At 37.4% G+C, this 15,287-nt stretch overlaps 1 protein-coding gene and 1 long non-coding RNA gene across 3 annotated transcripts; both read left to right on the plus strand.

Moving 5' to 3' along the window:
• Positions 1–421: 421 nt before the first annotated feature.
• LOC139944545 (essential MCU regulator, mitochondrial-like) lies at positions 422–5,436 on the plus strand. Of its 2 annotated transcripts, none has more exons than XM_071941593.1 (3): positions 422–505; positions 2,430–2,650; positions 3,370–5,436. In XM_071941593.1, the coding sequence occupies exons 1-2, from the start codon at positions 434–436 to the stop codon at positions 2,634–2,636; spliced, it is 279 nt and encodes a 92-aa protein (XP_071797694.1). In that variant the 5' UTR covers positions 422–433; the 3' UTR covers positions 2,637–2,650; positions 3,370–5,436. The 2 variants fall into 2 exon arrangements, with proteins under 2 accessions (XP_071797694.1, XP_071797693.1); XM_071941592.1 differs by having other exon boundaries at positions 429–505; positions 2,427–2,650.
• Positions 5,437–6,229: 793 nt separating this feature from the next.
• Positions 6,230–10,860, plus strand: LOC139944292 (uncharacterized). The gene is made up of 5 exons (XR_011786938.1): positions 6,230–6,322; positions 7,497–7,617; positions 7,746–7,839; positions 9,350–9,496; positions 10,166–10,860. It is a non-coding gene; the product is annotated as an uncharacterized lncRNA (long non-coding RNA).
• Positions 10,861–15,287: the final 4,427 nt, after the last annotated feature.

A 15,287-nucleotide genomic window follows, 5' to 3' on the forward strand; every position in this document is an offset into this window, starting at 1 on the left:
TGATAAGAAATGGAACAATAAATGACAGGCCTGATACTTCATGGAGTCAACAAAGGTGATTGCCTCCATCTCCCTGGACATTGCATTGGTGCACTTGAAATGCTCCAGTAGAAATTTACAATTGACTCAAATGGTGCCTTTTACCAAGAAGAAAATGCCTTGGTGCCCTTGCCCTTTTGAAAAATGAAGCATATACGCCTGAAAAAATAAAAATAATCACGTCTTTAATTAAAAAAGCTGCTTGAACTTTATGTGTTAAAACCAATCACTCGCAATATTAACAAATCGAATTCATGTTAATAAAATTAATAAAATGTGAGAAATCAAACTGTAAACAAAGAATATCCCCCCCCCCCCCCACAACTGGCCGCGGTCCGCCTCCCCCCCCCCCGACCCCAACAACTGGCCCCGCCCCCTACACCGTACAAACAAGATGGCGACACTGGGCAGAATTGTGACGGGTATTCTCCGCAAAGAAACGGCCCGAAATGTATGCAAAAATCAGGTAAAACTAGCATGATCTGTTGAATACTGTTGTTAAAATGTTAACGTACATATTCTGGTAGCAAGTAGTTAATGCCTGCCAAGGCAAACTGCTGTATTTTGTGATGTTTTTTTTTTGTGTGAAGTGAAATATTTCCGCCTATGTAATTTATCATACATACATGTACATTGTAATTGTATGCACTGTGTGCACAGAGTGTCGCTGATGACACTGACACACACTGACAGGCAGTCGATCGTGCATACTGTCGGCCGAGCGATCCCCTCCCCTCCCTTTGATGGCGGGCGGTGGTGTAAATTTGTTTTTAATGTTGACATATGTCTGTGAGTTGGACACTTAAAATTTGTGTTCTAAACCTGATTTCCAGACAAAATTACCACATAAAACATAGCAATAAAAAAAAGTAGACAGTGAGTGGTCGCCATATGCAGTACACATTCAATTCAGACACCATAGGTCGCGCGCTCCTGGATTTGTGTGTGGCTCTGTGTGAGTGTGACTATATAAAGTTTAAATGGTTTAACCCAGCAGCTCAACTGAGAAATAAAAATTGGTATCACTCTCTATGCAGCAAATGATGTTCTCAATGGTTGTACAAGAAGACTGTTCACATTTTTCTTATATTATAAATAATAAGTTATATTCCAATAACCCGGGACACGCTGATCGATTTTGTGCAGTGTGATAGGGGGTTGTTACAAGATCGATTATTGGTTCACCTTGTTGATGCCCAGATTGACGGAGGAAATATTACTCAAATCAGAATGATTGTCTTCCCAGATTAAAGTTTACAAAATAAAGTTTAACTCAATGCAAACAACTTTTTTTTTTTTACTTAAGGGGGCCCTAGATACGGCCTTTTTAAAGTCTGCAAGGTTGTGAAAAGGAAATTAGTTTTTCGGTTTCTCATACGAAACGGTACGAAACTACAAATTTTAAATCAAAAATTTATGGAGGAAAAATAATTGTATTCTTCAAAAAAGAGAGACTACCTTATTTTTTATATGTTAAAGGGGATGTATTCATCTTTCTTTTTCTGCAAACAACAATTTCATACAGTAAAGGAATTAGGAGTTGTGACAAAAAAAGGAGTGTATCCCCCCCCCCAAACTTTGTACGTTTGGACACAGTCGTCATACCTTTTTGCAAAATTTGTTAGCGTATTATTTAACATTGCTATGTAAATATGTACAATGTTTTGATCAGTTTACCATTATTATGTTTTAACAAAATTAAATTGTTTGATTTTATAATGTTTTTGGAAATTGAAATATAATGTTTTTAGCTGAGTACATGTATGCACATCATGTTAGTTATCTTTCACGTTGGAAAGCATTCATTTTAAAGTTAAACTATCACTTTGGTCATGTTATTGTTAGTTTCAAATGTACAGTTAAAGACAGTGGACACTATTGGTAATTGTCAAAGACTAGTCTTCACAGTTGGTGTATCTCAACATATGCATAAAATAACAAACCTGTGAAAATTTGAGCTCAATCGGTTGTCGAAGTTGCGAGATAGCAATGAAAGAAAAAACACCCTTGTCACACAAAGTTGTGTGCTTTCTGATGCTTGATTTTGAGACCTCAAATTCTAAACTTGAGGTCTCGAAGTCAAATTCGTTGAAAATAACTTCTTTCTCAAAAACTACGTCACTTCAGAGGGAGCTGCTTCACACATTGTTTTATACCATCAACCTCGCCCCTTTATTCGTAATCAAGAAAGGTTATGATGAAAATTATTTCGAGTTATTACCAATAGTGTCCACTGCCTTTAAGTGTACACTTGTAACCAATCTACACCTGAGTGTAGAATTGTAAAAATAATCTACACTTTCATCAATTTAGAGCTTGAGTCACAGAAATAGTTTAAATGTAAGTAATCACCCTTTTGCGTCACTTCCATTGTGCTTTTTCATCAGCAGCTTCTAGCAAGGACCCAACAAGTTCGATGCAAGACTACCACCGAGACTGGTGCTCTTTTAGCCAAACCAACAACAATCAATCTGGGCTTGTCTAAGATTGTCCTGGTTACTGTTCCATTCCTGTACCTGGGGGCAACTATCAGCAAAGAAGGAGCTGCCTTCCTGGAAGAAAATGACATCTTTATCCCGGATGATGATGACGACTAAACTTTGAGAATTAGGTGAGGAGAAAAAGAAAATCATCAGCAAAGGAACAGTACCTGTTTTAGTTTACAGCAATCTCGACACCCTATTTCAACTTCCTAGCTAAACATGGTTGTATATATAAAATCCTTCCATGCCTAAAATATTTGGTTTCATCAATCATTTGCAGTCTGTTCATCTGTAACAAGGAAGGAAAAACGGGCTTCGAAATTTGCTGCAGTTCCCATTGCAAAGTTCCAATACAAATTAACATTTTCCTCATAGAGTACCCCTTGAGGAAAATTGCCATGCCCCTTCATGAGCGAAGTTCAAGGCCTGGAAGAATGCCTTTTGGTGTTGGTCTCGGACTGTCTGGTCTTGGTCTCGGATTGTCAGTCTTGGTCTTAGTTTTGGACTTTGTCTTGGAGTGTCGGTCTTGGTCTTAGTCTAGGTCTGTGACGGCCTTGGTTTTGGTCTCGGACTGTCTGGTCTCCGTCTGTAGGTCTTCATCTTAGTTTTGAACTTGGTCTTGGGAGGGTCGGTCTTAGTTTTTGTCCTGTCGGTCTAAAGTCTAAGTTTTGGACTTGCTCGGAGTGTCACTATGGTCTTGGTCTCAGACAGCCTTGGACTGGGTCTCGGACTGTGTGGTCTTGGGACCTTTCACATAAAACTTTAAATAACACACTTTCACATAAAACTTTAAATAATATACTTTTCAATTAACTTGTTTTATTTTTGTTTGTTTCATATCTTTCAGAACCTGCTTCAAATTTACCTGTTAATCATGCTCAACTGCTAGTACTACAAACACATTTCCTCCCTAATGGCAGTTCGACAGAGTTTGACATCACAGACATTCAGAGGTTTCAATCTTAAGCTGATCCTTGTCTACCGATTTATTTTGTGTATAGACCACTTGCATATGATGTCACAAGCTCAAAACGCGCCTCACTGAGGTCAAAGAAAGACCTATCATTGGCTGAGAGGTGTGCGTGGTGCGTACACGCTCGCACGTTTCCGTTGTTTGACCTCAGTCAAGGCGTCGTATGCAAGGGATCTAATAGAGTAGTTATATTTGAAGTATAGCAGGTCTCAGGTGATGGATAGATTTGTTGCATTGTATTGTGCAATTTAAATGGTCAGCCGTCGATTTCACCAAACTCTTCCTAACATAGGATTAATCTTAGGACTTGGGACAGGACGAGTTCAGTTCTGTATGCATTGACGTTAGGACGCACTGAACCAACCCTAAGTTAGGACGAATCACTCGTCCTAACTCGAGATAGGATTAATCCTAGCGTTTTGTGAAATCAGCTGCAGGTCTAGAAGTACATTATTTGACTTGGACTCCTTAGGCCGGATACTTCAGTCTTGAACAGGGTTTAAGGTCTGCATGCTACAGTGCTGGGTTGGGACTCGTCCTAAAGTCCTAAGATTAGTCTTAAGTTAGGAAGAGTTTTGTGAAATCGACGGCTGGTCCCTGAGCTTTTTCACTTGTCCATACTGTTAAGTATTACTAACTGAGCAACTAAAACACTTCATACTCACTTCAATTGTCACATAAATAGTATCAAAATCTTCAATCGTAGATGCACATCAGTTTGTACTAATTTAAATTTTTAATCGGTATTAATCTATGATTTCATTCAAACTTTGAAAAAAATGAATCGGTCTATTGTGTTTAAAGTTTAGCGAATGAACATCGATTGTTTTTCTTAATTATATGAGAAATAGTAATTTAATATTTAAGCTTTTGTTTTGTAATGATAGCTGTAAAAGTTGTTTCACTTTAGTTTGATAAAGGGGCTGTGTCGTCATGATCAGAGCCTGCTTGTGGCTGGGAATGGGAACATGAACTCTCACTCAGTTACTACATGCATGCGGGCTAACCGAAACACCACAAATAAAAGCTGTAAAGGCGCTCTCATTATTGCAGGCTTGTGGTGTGACTTGGAGAGAGTTCAGCATTCAATGTCTGGCTTGCTATGTGATGGAGACGATTCAGCCTATTAGAGATAATGATTTTAATATTAATTTGATAAATTTCAGTTCTGAGCAAATCGGTTTTTCTTCAAATTGTTCAAGATCTTTATAACATATTCTTGTATTATTAGCACATTTCACAATAACCGTATCAATGCGCTTTACAATAGTGCCCTGGGCATAGGGCCAATAACATCTCTTTAATGTTTCTCAGCTCCCTTGGTATACAGGCTGAGCTGTCATGGCGCTCCGATGGCTTTTACATACACAATATCAACCTCTACCCTCGCAGGTACCCATTTATACCACTGGGTGAGGAGAAGCAATTATAGTAAAGTATCTTGCTCAAGGACACAAGTGTCAACCACCAGAACTTGAATTTGATGCTCTTAACCACTTGGCCATGACACTCTACAAATCTTTGTACTTTCTCTTTTTTCCACAAGAGTTAAGAAGGAAAATAAACTAATAGTTTAAATTATTATCTGATTTTTTTTTATTGCAAATTTATTGTTCTAATTATAATTTTCTTGGTGAAGGTTATTTGTTTTTTTTACCCTTACACCGATGTGTATAAGCACTGCAGTTCTGTGAAAAAAAAATCACAAGCATTTTACTCCAGTGGGATTCTAACCCCACGACTTTTTCAATTCTAGAACAGATGTCTTACCAACTAGACCACAGCGATTGCCTGATAGCCATGGGTACAAATCAAATAGTTCTTTATCCCTGATGTAAATAATAACACCTATTTGGAGAAGGTTGTACATGAAGTAAGTTTAGGTAGATGTCTTTTTTGTTGAGTTTATTGCTGAATAATATGAAGAAAATATATAAAATATATCACTGGTGTGAACGGAGTCGATTCATTACAGTTCTCTACAATCTTAAGCTAACAAAATACTTAAAAACCTTGGTTAATTAGTACCAGAAAACACTTATAAGCTCTTAAAAAAGAAAAAACTGGAGTTTAATATTTTAATTATGTATTAAGTGTGGGGGGTTGGGGGTTGGGGAGGAGGTGTTTGCAATGTACTTTGTTAATTTTGTATTAAATTACAACTAATACTAGAAAACTGGTTTTAGCACTGGGGTCCGGGTCATGTGTTGCCTGACCCATTTCTGGTCAGTATGGCCCAGAATCTGTGCCCAAATGGACCCAGAAATGAGTCAAACTCGGGCAGCGTAATTAAAACCTTGCAGATTAGTCCAATACATAAAATACATATACAATATACATATACATCAAATATACCTCCCATTGTTTTGCTAAAAATCTACTTCTGCTCCACCCCTCCTCCGCCCGCCCTGGATCCAGGACATACCGAAATGTCTTGCACGTTCCATTATTCAATGGGGGTGTTCATTTGGGGTTGAAACACCTCGAAGCTCCTTCTTCCCTAATGCTTGCTCAAAAACTCTCCAAAACAGTTTCAATATCCACTGTTAGCTAAACTATCAACTTTTATAATGTAAATGTTAATTATGAATTTTATATCGTCCATTCATTATCAAGTTCTCTCATAACATCTTTACTTTGGTATCACCGTTACCATAATAGCTTCTCCCAGAGACGTTCATGATATGCAAATTACCCACGTGGTGTGCGTGGGTGACCTTTTGCCCTCTTGCAAGACAAAATGGCTGAGGGCTCAAGAATTTTCTCTCATGTTCTTCCACAATGTACATGTAATTAAGTCGACACAATAACTACAACAATGAAAGAGGTGAGTAGAGTGTGCTTTATAGAATTCGTAGAATACTTTTTTCGTTTCATTATGAGTTTCTGAAACGGTAAAAATGAGGCAAACAATAGACCTTGCCGTTCGACACGGCGGCAGTTTCGAAATACACACGGTGCCGACATGTCACATGTTTAGCATTTGCTGTAAAGGATGTTTAGGAAATTTAATATTTTTGTATTATTCTTAAACTTCATTGCAAACAGGTTAGAAGCTTGGAAAAATGTCTGTATCCTGCCAACAGCTATTTAATTTACTCAAATGAGATATTAGGCCCTACTTTTTGTAAAAATTCAGTGGAATAATTGGAGTATTTTTAAGGGCGCATAAATTGGTGGCGACGTGCGGAACATTATCCCAATTTCATTCGTTGTACTGTGGGGATGCTATATGGCTTCCATTACTTGTTTAATGTTTAAAGGTTTTTTTCTTGATTTTCCAAAATGAATTTTGAAGACAACGTTACCAGTCTTACCCCCACCCAACATGATAGGCTCATAAAAAGCGAATGGATTTGAAAGTCTTACTTCCTTAATATGACTAGCCAACAGAGGGGAGGGTGCCATAATTTTTGCACTTTTTGGCTTGTCCGCAAAATAGAGGTTGCGCACCGCGATTCCTGTGCGACCAGGCGAGTTCATGACAAACTTCGGAGGTACAAGTATAAAAGCAAACTTTATTAAATTGAAATTGACCAATGAACTTGAATAAGTAGTGCCTTATAAACCAAGTGTAGGCTACAAGTTGCCAACAATCAATCATGATCACACAACAAGCAGATGCTTTGTTTTTGTTTTATGGTGTTTTTGTGTGTTTCTATTTTGGGTGCGGACTTTTTTTAAAGTTTTTTTTTAGGGGGGGGGGCAGACTTTTTTAGGGGGGACTATTAGGGCTGCGGATGTTTTGTTTTTGTTATTATGGTGTTTTTGTGTGTTTCTATTTTTGGGGCGGATTTTTTTTATTTTTTTTAATTTGTTTTTTTAGGGGACATACTTTTTGGGGGAGGAGTTGGGGGAGGGGAGAGCGCCCCCCAACTAGTTGGGGCCTGCATACTCCCAATGTCTGCTCCAACCAACATTTGAAGACCCAAAAGTTTATTTCTTGAGGAGGAAGATAAATTATTCACCATTTTAATTTCTTACTTGTTTGTGATTTATAGTGAGGAGAACTGTGGTACAGAACACCTGCATTTCCACTAAGCATGTTACTGCCTGGGGATCGGCAATCAGCCCTCAATTATGGTCGGGAAGTTATGATCAAGATGAGGTCTCAAAGAAAAGGTAAACACAGCCATTTATGGTATGTTTTATACTACCAACAACTCTTCATTGCTCGTTAATACCAAGTAAGTTTTAATGCTATAATTATTTTAATAAATAAACTTTAACTATTTAACATATTTTTTCAGACGTGTACCTTTTGCTGACAGCTCCAATCATTCCATTTTTCAAGGAGACCGCTGGCACCAAAAGCTCGATGTGTCCATCATGCCTACTATACAGGTGAGTTTATACAACCGCGAAGACAAACTTAGACATTTAGCTGTGAGCCTGTAAGGGCCGGGATATTAAGTCCCTCATAGCATTCTGATGCATAGTTAGCATTGTTGACATAGTGTTTAATTTTAGTATTAAGTAGGAGCCAACTCTTGCTTAAAACCCTTTCTTCCACCCTCTTGCCCCTAATGCGGTTGAAAAATGCATAATGTGAGGTTTGATACATTGAAAACACTCGCTCAAATTTTCCCTAAAACGCAAAAGGCGTTTTTATCAATTTTTGCCTGGAAATGCAACGAGCCTCGTGTGTTATCAAATTTTGCTTTTATTTTGCCTAAAAATGCAACAAATGCCTAGTGTGTTAATGTAATCGTAAATGCAACTGCAAATGCCTTGCGATATTAATACCAAATTTTGCTAAAATTGTGCAGCGTAATCTAACTTTGCTAGAATTTTGCCCCAAAGTGCACCAAGGCTTAGCCGTGCATATTGTCCAGTTTTGCTCAAACTGTTCCCTAAAATGCAGAAGGCGTTTTTATAAAATTTTGCCCGAAAATGCAACGAGGCATAGCCTTGTGCGTTAATCAATTTTTTGCTAAAAATTTTCAAATTTTGCGGCGTATATCAAATTTTGCTAAAATTTCGCCATAAAGTGCATGCAACAAGCATGTATTTATCAAATTTTGCTGGATATTTATAAAATTTTTCTCAAATTTTCCCCGAAAATGCAGCAAGGCTTTCCCTATAGCTTTTCCTATTTATCCATTGTTGCTCAAGTTTTGCTCAAAACATGTTTGCCTGAAAATGTGTACAATGCATATGGTTTCATCAAATTTTTCCTGTAAATGTGTACCATCAGGCTATTTGCCTTGTGATTTTATCCAATTTTGCCTGAAGGTGGCTTTATCAAATTTTGCATGAATTTTTTTACCAGTCTATATAATATAGCCTTATGGTTTTATAACATTTTGCCAGAAAATGTTTACAAGGCTGTATCAAATATAGCTTGAAAAATTTTGCTTGAAAATGTTTAAAAGCCCTTGTGGTTTTATCACATTTTGCTTGAAACTGTGGCTTTATCAAGTTTTGTCTGAAAATGTGTGCCTGAAAATGTGCCTTATTGTTTAATCAAATTTTGCCTGAAAATGTGGTTTTATCAAAATTGGCCTTAAAATGTGGTTTTATCAAATTTTGTATGAAAATAAGGCTATAAATAAGCCTTGTGGTTTTATCAAATTTTGCCTGAAAATGTGGCTTCATCAAATTTTGCCTGAAAATGTGTGTATAAGGCTATATATAGCCTTATCGTTTCAACAAATTTTGTCTGAAAATGTGGTTTTATCAAACTTTGACTGAAAATGTGTACAAGGCTATGTCAATTAAAGCTTGGAAAATGTTGCTTGAAAATGTGTACAAGGCTATAGGGGGTCCTTTCCAGTTTTAATCATAACAGCAACAGGATTAGCACTTAGAAATTTACCACTTGCATAACAAATCTGTTAACTTGACCTTTCAGGGCTATGAAGCTAATAGTATTCTGAAATCAACTTTGATTGGAATCACCTCTCTACTGATCACTTTTGAAGGCTGCAGTGTATATAGGAGAGCAACTGTAAAGATGGGGGTCTAAGACAGGGAGAGGATGCAATTCTTCAGTATTATGGTGAGTTAAAATTAAAGTTTCTAATCGCAACTTCAAACCTCACAGCTCTTGAGCAGTAACTAAAGACAAAAAGGCATGACCAAAACCCGAGTTCTTAATCCTGATGCAAATTTCACTCAGTTAAACAGCTCTTGAGAAGTAAATAAAGAGACACGAAATAACAAGCACACTGAAGATCACCCATAAAGCTCAATTTACTCAATTTGGTGTAGAAACACCGAGAGTGGTGAAGAAAGTCCCACATAGGTGTATTGGCAAAACCAAAATTAGTATTGTTCATCCCCGATGGAAATTTCCATCAATTAAACAAAAACAAATCTTAGTCTTGTTAATTTATACTATGGTTATGTCATGTGCTTCAAATGTTTTATTCTGAGAGGTAACTGGCATGACTGATCATTAAATAAAGTTCATATCATCAGCACATTTGGAATCCCCCTGAGTTGTTGTTGCTTAATTATTTTGCACAAGTCAAAATACCCCTAATGTGCATGAGCTTAGCCAACTATTACAATACTTTTTTCAAAGTTTTGTCTTCATATATTTGTGATTGAAAGTATTGAAAACAAATCTATTGAAAAATCAAAATTGTATCTAGCTGTTTTACTGATGGATAATCTGTGTAACAAATCTAAATGTTGCAAATTGTGAAACATTTGTGTGTTGCAGTCAGGCTTGCGATCTCCATTGCGACTATCCCGCCACCAAGAGATGTCCAAGACCAGCCTCTGATACAGGAGCTTCACTCTCCAGTAAAAGGTTAAACCCCAGAAAACATTCTTTTAATTTTAAAACCCGGTCCATTGAGATCTGGAATAATTGTGCAGAAGTCAGGTAGCTCTTGTTTGTACATAAGTCAAAATACGTTTGATGTCTTGATAGGTTGTGTTTTTATGTCAAGCCTTTCAAGCTTTCAAAAGGTGCATCAATAAATGTAATACATTTTAAAATTGGTTTAAACATTTAATTCAAGCGTAAACCTCCCACGAGGTAAAACAAAGTACTTGTCAAATTCCCCACAGAGTATTAATCTATATATAGCCTTATGGTTTTATCAAGTTTTGCCTGGAAATGTGGCTTTATGAAATCTTGCCTGAAAATGTGTGCAAGCCTTATGGTTTTATCAAGTTTCCTGAAAATGTGGCTTTATCAAATTTTGCCTGAAATTGTGTGCCTTTAGGTTTTATCAAATTTTGCCTAAAAATGTGGCTTCATCAAATTTTGCTTGAAAATGTGTGCAAAACCTTATGGTTTTATCAAATTTTGCTTGAAAATGTGGCTTTATCAAATTTTGCTTGAAAATGTGTGCAAGGCTAAAGACTTATGGTTTTGCCTGAAAATGTGGTATTATCAAATTTTACTTGAAAATTTGTGCAAGGCTAAAGCCTTATGGTTTTATCAAATTTTACTTGAAACTGTGTGCAAGGCCTTATGGTTTTATCAAATTTTGCCTGAAAAATGTGGCTTTATTAAATTTAACTTGAAAATGTGGCTTTATCAAATTTTGCTTGAAAGTGTGTGCAAGGCTAAAGCCTTATGGTTTTATCAAATTTTACTTGAAACTGTGTGCAAGGCCTTATGGTTTTATCAAATTTTGCCTGAAAAATGTGGCTTTATTAAATTTAACTTGAAAATGTGTGCAAGGCCTTATGGTTTTATCGAATTTTGCTTGAAAATGTGTGCAAGGCTATAGCCTTATGGTTTTATCAAATTTTGCCTGAAAAATGTGGCTTTATCAAATTTTGCCTGAAAAATGTGGCTTTATCAAATTTTGCTTGAAAGTGTGTGCAAGGCTATAGCCTTATGGTTTTATCAAATTTTGCCCGAAAAATGTGGCTTTATCAAATTTTGCTTGAAAATGTGTGCAAGGCCCTAGCCTTATGGTTCAATCAAATTTTGCTTGAAAAATGTGGCTTAATCAAATTTAACTTGAAAATGTGTGCAAGGCCTTATGGTTTTATCCAATTTTGCCTCGAAATGTTTTTTTTTCTTCAAATTTTGCTTGAAAATGTGTGCAAGACTATAGCCTTATGGTTTTATCAAATTTTGCCTGAAAAATGTGGCTTTATCAAATTTTGCTTGAAAGTGTGTGCAAGGCTATAGCCTTATGGTTTTATCAAATTTTGCTTGAAAATGTGTGCAAGTTGCTTGAAAATGTGTGCAAGGCTATATAATATAGCCTTATGGTTTTATCAAATTTTGCCTGAAAATGTGTGCAAGGCTATAGCCTTATGGTTTTATCAAATTTTGCTTGAAAATGTGTGCAAGGGTATTTAAATATTTAAAGTTTGGTTTTGTGTGTTGGAAAATAAAGGCTAATTGTTAGGGGCGAATCAATTTATGTTTTGATTGCCCCGAAGTGAAAGACTAATATCTCATTATTACTTGAGTCGTCTAGTTGGCTGCCATATTTGAACACAGTGCAGCAATGGGTGTGTATTATTTTTACACCTAATTTCATATGCGCAAAAATACTTAGCTAAAAGCGACTTGATACATACCCAATTGCATTGTAGTTAAACATGGTGGCCTGAGGGTCCATCTTAACCCCATGGAACCCACCCTCACACTGTAGGGGGGGCTAACATTGGTCCTTATAGTGTGGGGTGTGTTCCATCGGGATAAGATGGACTTGCCATATTTGAATTGGGGGGGGGGGGGGGTTGATGCAAATAAAACACAAGTTACAAGGAGAGTTCTGTTCGATTTTTTATTGAAAATTTTGGCCAAAAAAAAAGCAGAGTCGTGCAAACACCTGTGCCTGTCGGTGGACCCCCTCGGCCACCTGGAACTTGTGATGGTCTAAAGGTCCAAGTGCAATGGTTGATATGTTCTCTGTTCAGTGAAGTTCAATTAGATGCGCTACTAGTGGTTTGTAACAACGATGTACTGTCTTACAAATCTAATGAGCTAGACGCAATTTAGCGCTTTGTTTTTTGACGCAGACGTGCTGAGCAGAAGGTAGTTGTTGCTTGCTTAAATGAAATGGTGCCCTCAAGAGTGCTTAGGATTTCACCGATTGTTGTTTCGCAACCAAGCTGCACTGGTGGTGCCAAGAGGTGTCGACGCTTGTTCCAATGGGATCCTAACTCGACAGATGATGACAACTTCTATCCAGATGATGATGTGCTGGTCGGAGAAACAAGTTCTGTAATGGCCAGTAATTTAGTTACCAATTGTGTGTAAAGCAAGTCGCCAAAATTCTTCGGAAAAGTGCAGACGTATTACACAAACGTCACAAATTTGTAGTGATTTTTGGTCACTGCATGTTTGCCAATAAATGATACTGGAGATGACATTGGATCAATATTAAGTCTACCATCCCTAAAGAAAATGACCTTGACCAAATATTTCAACAGGGCTAAGATTAACTGTGATAAATTCACCACTCAAAGAAGTTATGGGTCGTCACAAAGCATGTCTTGTTGTAGAGAACAACGCAAGGCATGGATAATTCAAAACACATGGGAAAGTGTAGAGAATACGCAACAACGGGGGAATTATGGGTAATTCAAAACACAGGTGAAAGTGTAGAGAATAAGCAACAGGGGAATTATGGGTAATTCAAAACACAGGTGAAAGTGTAGTGAATAGGCAACAACTGGGGAATTATGGGTAATTCAAAACACAGGTGAAAGTGTAGAGAATAAGCAACAGGGGAATTATGGGTAATTCAAAACACAGGTGAAAGTGTAGAGAATAGGCAACACCAAGGGAATTATGGGTAATTCAAAACACAGGCAAAAGTGTAGAGAATACGCGAATAAGACCAGGGGAACTATGGGTAATTCAAAATACAGTTGAAAGTGTAGAGAATAGGCAACACAAGGGGAATTATGGGTAATTCAAAACACAGGCAAAAGTGTAGAGAATACGCGAATAAGACCAGGGGAATTATGGGTAATTCAAAACACAGGTGAAAGTGTAGAGAATAGGCAACACAAGGGGAACTATGGGTAATTCAAAACACAGGTGAAAGTGAAGAGAATAAACAACATAAGGGGAATTATGGGTAATTCAAAACACAGGCGAAAGTGTAGAGAATACGCGAATAAGACCAGGGGAACTATGGGTACTTCCAAATACAGGTGAAACTGTATAGAATAGGCAACACAAGGGGAATTATGGGTAATTCAAAACACAGGTGAAAGTGTAGAGAATAGGCAACACAAGGGGAACTACGGGTAATTCAAAACACAGTGAAAGTGTAGAGAATAGACAACACCAAGGGAATTATGGGTAATTCAAAACACAGGCGAAAGTGCAGAGAACACGCAACACCAGGGGAAGTATGGGTAATTCAAAACACAGGTGAATGTGTAGAGAATACGCGAATAAGACCAGGGGAACTATGGGTACTTCAAAATACAGGTGAAACTGTATAGAATAGGCAAAACCAGGGGAAGTTTGGGTAATTCAAAACATATGTGAAAGTGTGAAGAATATGCAAGACCACGGGAAGTATTGGTAATTCAAAACACAGGTGAAAGTGTAGAGAATAAGCAACAGGGGAATTATGGGTAATTCAAAACACAGGTGAAAGTGTAGAGAATACGCAAATAAGACCAGGGGAACTATGGGTAATTCAAAACACAGTTGAAAGTGTAGAGAATTCGCAAGACCAGGGGAAGTATAGGTAATTCAAAACACAGTTGAAAGTGTAGAAAATTCCCAAGACCAGGGGAAGTATGGGTAATTCAAAACACAGTTGAAAGTGTAGAGAATTCGCAAGACCAGGGGAAGTATAGGAAATTCAAAACACAGATGAAAGTGTAGAGAATTCCCAAGACCAGGGGAAGTATGGGTAATTCAAAACACAGGTGAATGTGTAGAGAATACGCGAATAAGACCAGGGGAACTATGGGTACTTCAAAATACAGGTGAAACTGTATAGAATAGGCAACACCAGGGGAAGTTTGGGTAATTCAAAACATATGTGAAAGTGTGAAGAATATGCAAGACCACGGGAAGTATTGGTAATTCAAAACACAGGTGAAAGTGTAGAGAATACGCAAATAAGACCAGGGGAAGTATGGGTAATTCAAAACACAGTTGAAAGTGTAGAGAATACGCAAATAAGACCAGGGGAAGTATGGGTAATTCAAAACACAATGAAAGTGTAGAGAATTCGCAAGACCAGGGGAAGTATGGGTAATTCAAAACACAATGAAAGTGTAGAGAATTCCCAAGACCAGGGGAAGTATGGGTTATTCAAAACACAATGAAAGTGTAGAGAATACGCAACACCAGGGGAAGTATGGGTTATTCAAAACACAAAAAAAGTGTAGAGAATACGCAACACCAGGGGAAGTATGGGTAATTCAAAACACAATGAAAGTGTAGAGAATTCCCAAGACCAGGGGAAGTATGGGTTATTCAAAACACAATGAAAGTGTAGAGAATACGCAACACCAGGGGAAGTATGGGTAATTCAAAACACAAACTAAGTGTAGAGAATACGCAACACCAGGGGAGGTATGGGTTATTCAAAACACAATGAAAGTGTAGAGAATACGCAACACCAGGGGAAGTATGGGTTATTCAAAACACAATGAAAGTGTAGAGAATATGCAACACCAGGGGAAATATTGGTAATTCAAAACACAAGTGAAAGTGTAGAGAATACGCAAATAAGACCAGGGGAAGTATGGGTAATTCAAAACTCAGTTGAAAGTGTAGAGAATTTGCAAGACCAGGGAAAGTATAGGTAATTCAAAACACAGTTGAAAGTGTAGAGAATTCCCAAGACCAGGGGAAGTATGGGTAATTCAAAACACAGTTGAAAGTGTAG

This window comes from Asterias amurensis, chromosome 11, assembly GCF_032118995.1.
Source record: "Asterias amurensis chromosome 11, ASM3211899v1".
Taxonomy (NCBI): Eukaryota; Metazoa; Echinodermata; class Asteroidea; order Forcipulatida; family Asteriidae; genus Asterias; species Asterias amurensis.

Coding starts and splice junctions, on each gene's coding strand:
- LOC139944545 (XM_071941592.1), top strand. CDS start 434: ATGGCGACACTGGGCAGAATTGTGACGGGTATTCTCCGCAAAGAAACG. Junction 506..2,426: donor GAAATGTATGCAAAAATCAG/GTAAAACTAGCA, acceptor CTTTTTCATCAG/CAGCTTCTAGCAAGGACCCA.